Genomic DNA, 4,923 nt, shown 5'->3' with positions numbered 1-4,923 from the left:
CCATTTTGTGATGTTAGCTTGTTAAAGCACATATGTATAGATTCCATGCTCTTGTAGGTTTGAAAGATTAACTAGTTGTGATTTCTTATTCTTTTTGGCAGGGAACTACTTATATCTTTCCGGAGAGCAACTGGGCAGAAGCCACAGCGCATCATATTTTACAGGTAGTTTGATGTTTTCAACCCTGTGATCAGATTTTTATATTTATGGAACCTGGCACTTCTAAAGTTTATTATTTGCAGGGATGGTGTGAGTGAGGGTCAATTTTATCAAGTCCTATTGTTTGAGCTTGATGCTATTAGAAAGGTATAAAGTTTTGCCAAATTGTTTGACGTATCTGAAATTTTAGATGCTGTTTGTAACTTTCTTCAGTCTAAATGTTCCTGCCAGGCCTGTGCATCTCTCGAGCCCAATTATCAGCCTCCTGTGACCTTTGTGGTAGTTCAAAAGCGCCATCACACTAGGCTTTTTGCCAGCAACCATCATGATCGAAACTCTATTGATCGGAGTGGGAATATACTGCCCGGTATTTACTAAAATTTTGATAAATTGTCCTTAATAAATAATAAGTTTGATGCCAAAATGAAAAAAACATAACCTGGAAACTGAAATTTTTTGCAGGTACTGTTGTGGACTCCAAAATCTGCCACCCAACTGAATTTGACTTTTATCTCTGTAGTCATGCTGGAATTCAGGTGGATTTATAGCTTATCACTGTTTTAGTGTATACACAATTTGACGTTTAAAGTGTGATCCTTGTGTTAAAAAATGTTTAATTGGGTTTTTATGTTGGAAAATGTTATCAGGGCACTAGTCGTCCAGCTCATTATCACGTTCTGTGGGATGAAAACAATTTCACAGCTGATGCTCTTCAGATGCTTACAAACAACCTGTGCTACACGTAAGTAGTAAAAAACACAGTGGAATTTCCATCTGTTTTTTTTTAAGTTGTGTTTGCCACACCTTTTGACTTCTAGTACCATCTTTACCTGACACTTGATGTGTGATGTTCTTTAATGTAATTTCTGCAGCTATGCCAGATGCACCCGTTCTGTTTCAATTGGTGAGTCTTCTCTTAATGCAAATGTTGAGTTTGGGGGATTTGTGTATGTTCATGTTGTATCAATGTATTGCATGTGTCTAACAAGTTGGTGTTTGTTTTTTGTGTGGTGCAATTTCAGTGCCTCCTGCATATTATGCGCACTTGGCTGCATTCCGAGCCCGTTTTTACATGGAGCCCGAGACATCCGACAGTGGCTCCATGACAAGTGGTGCTGCTGCAGGTCGCGGTATGGGTGCAGGACGCAGTACGCGTGCACCTGGTGCCAGCGCTGCTGTGAGGCCCCTGCCATCCCTCAAGGACAATGTCAAGAGGGTCATGTTCTATTGCTGAGTAACATTTTAAGGCAAGGACTATTATTATTTCAAGTCATGTGGAGGACCCCTTCTCTATGTTTTATTTGTTTGTTGGTTTTGTTCCGAAGTTGTTGAGACATTGTGAGTGCTGTGTGGTACTTTTGATTATATTGTTGTTGTTTTCTGAAACATATGTTGTTGGCAACCCTACATATGCTAGACCTTTCTACTTTGGAATTTGAGCTTGAAATGGCAGTAATTTGTTGACTCTTATCATGTCGTGGATTGGCAAGATCTCTAGCCCTGTTTGGATATCTGCGTAACTTTATTATCATTTTAACATCTTCCTCCTAGTGTTTTATTATCAATTTGAAATTTTGTTTTTTGTTTTTTTCGGGATGTTTTAAGGAGTTAAACTCATTTGGTTAACTAGTAATTTCCTTGGGAGGATGATTAGAACTTAGAAGGGTATGCCATTTCACTTTTGTATTCAGGGAAATATATAAAGTATGCATAATTATTTGGGGTGATAGATTTATTTATATCTTCGTAAAATGGATTTTGCATGTAGTGAAGTATACATATTATGGATGCATGTGGTGGTAGGGTTATAAACTTGTAATAGATGAGTTGAGATATATAGGATTCTTGACACTGTATAGTTAAGGAAGAATTTGAGGCATTCTTCTTCCAGTGATTTTTAGCCTATGATCAATTTAATATATAGATATATATATTTAAAAATTTTCCTATAGTTAGTGTTGACAATGTTCCAATTCGGCCCTTTTATCGCTATTTGTAGGCAATTTATTTCTTACAACTGCTCCCTAACCCCAAATGGACTGACTGGTGAAGTTCTTTAAACTTTAGTCAATTACAAGAAATGAGTTAGTAATTAGTCATAATGGCTTCTAAGTTATAATAACCCTAAACAATGAGTTTATATTACTGTTGGGGCAGTGTGTAGTTATATAAGTTTATTTGATAATTTATTACTGTCCTAGGTTTATTCTTCATTACTTACTACCTCGTTTCTATTTCAAATTATCTCGTTATTTATTTATTTTTTACTTATGCACAATATTTATGACGATAGTTAGTTTTTATTCAAAATATAAATAATTAAAAAAAAGATAAAAATGTTTGAGTATTATTTTTTTCTATTGATTATTTTATTCTTTTATTAAATTTTGTAAGAACTATTTGAATCATATAATTCTTGTGTGTTTTGGTTAGCACGAGAAGCGCTTCGCTGAAGACCAAACTGTACCCTAACCCAAGTGAGGAGCTTCCGAAGAGTGAGACGAACTCGTACGCGATGCGGTTCCCGAAGCCGGGCTTGATGAACCCTTGGCGAAGAAGAAGGCGAGGCAGACGAGCCATAGGATCGGGTCGCCAAAGCCTGAAAATACCGCAGCAAATGGAAGGATTTTAGTGAGGATGGAGACGCCGAGTCTGAGGATGGCGACGGGACCGAGATGCTAACTCTCTCTATTGCCGGCGATGGGTTGGGATTTTTTGAAAAAAGGTAAAAAGAGAAGTTAAAAATAGAAAATAGGATTTTATTATTTTTATTATTTTTAATTTTTTCATAAAATTAAAAAAACAGAAAATACTGAATAAAAACGCAAACTAAATGCATCTTACTTTCTAAACGAGTATGGAAAGAGTTGAGAGAGACATTTTTATAGTTTTACACGTTTAATTATATATCATCATGTTACTAAATTATTTAATTTGATAATATGTTATTATAAAATAAATCTACTCTGTATATATGTCAAATTATGTTTTGTCATATCAATAAACTATTCAATCAAACTATCAATTGTCTGAAAAGTCTTTTGAATATAATTATGCTCTTCTTAAATTCTTATAAATAAAAACTTGAGATTGAATGACAATCATAATATGATAATCATAATATTAATTATTTTACATAGATAGTTCATGAAAATGCTTTTCAAATTTCAAGAACTAGGCTATATAATTATTAATTGGAAGAGTTAAAGTAGTTACACTTATCTTTGTCCCTAAAATAAATAACTGAACAGTATAGTATTTCTAGAGAAATATTCTCCATGTTCGTTTAGGTACGAGTTAGAGAGGTAAAGTGGTGTTACTTCAATAAACCAAACTTGCATTCGAATTATTTGGCTTAATCGCTCCCTTAATCTTATTTAAAAAAAAAAAGACAAATTACGTAAACAAATATGAACCAAATATTACTTTTTGTTTCTAGAAAAACCATTCCACACGCAATTGACTCCCTAGTTCTTACATTTTAGAAAAATCATCTTATGTATCTGATTTAATAATTATGCTGCTTAGATCTTAGTCCTCAATTTAGAATATATATATATAAAAGAGAATTGAGAACATGTTTGATTTGATATGGAATAAAGAAAAGAACAAAAGAACGTTACCTTAGAGGGACAACTACTTGTTCATCATGTTGTTTATACATTCTTTGCCTCCATATTTAAAACAAATGAAAAAACACATAGGTGCAATTATCATATATTCCTTTCTTGCTTTCAATTTAAATCTTTTCTTTCAGACAAAACATAACCCCAAAATTCATTCCTTCTGAATATTATTATTCAATAATAATGGGATCACCCCACAAGTCAAATCCAATACTATAAATATCATAAGAACATGGTCCAAACAACACGGTGAGGAAGTTTCTAATTCATTGAACTTGATTAGTTGTTCGTTTGTGTTTTACTCTTTGGTTCAAAGTTATTGCAAGTTTTTACTAGAATGGATTCTAGCTCGGGACCTGTGTTGAAGAGGGCAGACACTATTGCTGATAGCATGCCTGATGCATTGAGGCAGAGCCGCTTTCACATGAAGAAATGCTTTGCAAGGTACTAATATATAGTATTAGTGTATAAAATTTAATATTCATGTAGCATCAAGAAGTTTTAAACATATATCTAATTATGTAATACTATGTCAACGAAAACAATTATTTTTTATATTTATTATATGGATAATCATTAAAAAAAAAACAAATGTCATTGAATAACTATATAAATTTTTTTATAATATCATTGCATCAATAATAAACTTTCTATATATAGCGATTTCCGAGTCTCATGATGTGAACATTAGAATTAGATTGTTAAAAAAAAAAGGATGTAGAGAATACTTTTTGTACATAATTTCGTAATTTTTGACTTTTGAGTGTTTTTAAATATTGATATGATATCCAATTGGTCGGAGTTAGGGATGAATTCGTGTGTTATGTTGTGGGGGCCTTAATAAAATTTGAAATTTTTTTTTAGTAGTACATGATAATTATATTTATTTGTTTTTATTGTATTATTAAATTTAATCTCATTATATTAAATTATTATAAAAATTAATTTATTGTCATAATATATATATATATACTTCCAATGTCAAAATTTTTAGGTTCGTCATTGGTAGGAGTGGTAGGGAAATTAATCTCTCTTCAATAATCTTAAGTCATAGTATATTCTTCAACACAGATTTATTTATTAAATTCATAATAATAAGGTCCAAATACACGTGGTAGAAAAAAAAATATGAGAAAGT

The 4,923-nt window shown here is 32.3% G+C and overlaps 2 protein-coding genes across 3 annotated transcripts in view; both read left to right on the top strand.

Moving 5' to 3' along the window:
- Positions 1 to 1,709, top strand: part of LOC107644055 (protein argonaute 1) — a 7,210-nt gene extending 5,501 nt beyond the window's left edge. Inside the window, exons 16-22 of one of the 2 annotated variants that reach the window (XM_016347839.2) lie at positions 102 to 164; positions 243 to 306; positions 391 to 526; positions 622 to 695; positions 807 to 901; positions 1,032 to 1,063; positions 1,182 to 1,709. In XM_016347839.2, coding sequence (XP_016203325.1) covers positions 102 to 164; positions 243 to 306; positions 391 to 526; positions 622 to 695; positions 807 to 901; positions 1,032 to 1,063; positions 1,182 to 1,393 — 676 coding nt within the window. In that variant the 3' untranslated portion in view covers positions 1,394 to 1,709. Of the gene's footprint in view, positions 1 to 101; positions 165 to 242; positions 307 to 372; positions 527 to 621; positions 696 to 806; positions 902 to 1,031; positions 1,064 to 1,181 lie in introns of both variants that reach the window. The other variant, XM_021124443.1, reaches the window with a different exon arrangement.
- LOC107644054 (sucrose synthase 7) overlaps positions 3,841 to 4,923 on the top strand; it is a 6,086-nt gene continuing 5,003 nt past the window's right edge. Inside the window, exon 1 of the mRNA XM_016347838.2 lies at positions 3,841 to 4,229. Coding sequence (XP_016203324.1) covers positions 4,123 to 4,229 — 107 coding nt within the window. The 5' untranslated portion in view covers positions 3,841 to 4,122. The remainder of the gene's footprint in view (positions 4,230 to 4,923) is intronic.

This window comes from Arachis ipaensis, chromosome B05, assembly GCF_000816755.2.
Source record: "Arachis ipaensis cultivar K30076 chromosome B05, Araip1.1, whole genome shotgun sequence".
NCBI classification, from domain to species: Eukaryota; Viridiplantae; Streptophyta; class Magnoliopsida; order Fabales; family Fabaceae; genus Arachis; species Arachis ipaensis.
Note: the sequence above shows the minus strand (reverse complement) of the source record. Positions and strands in the feature narration are given on the sequence as shown.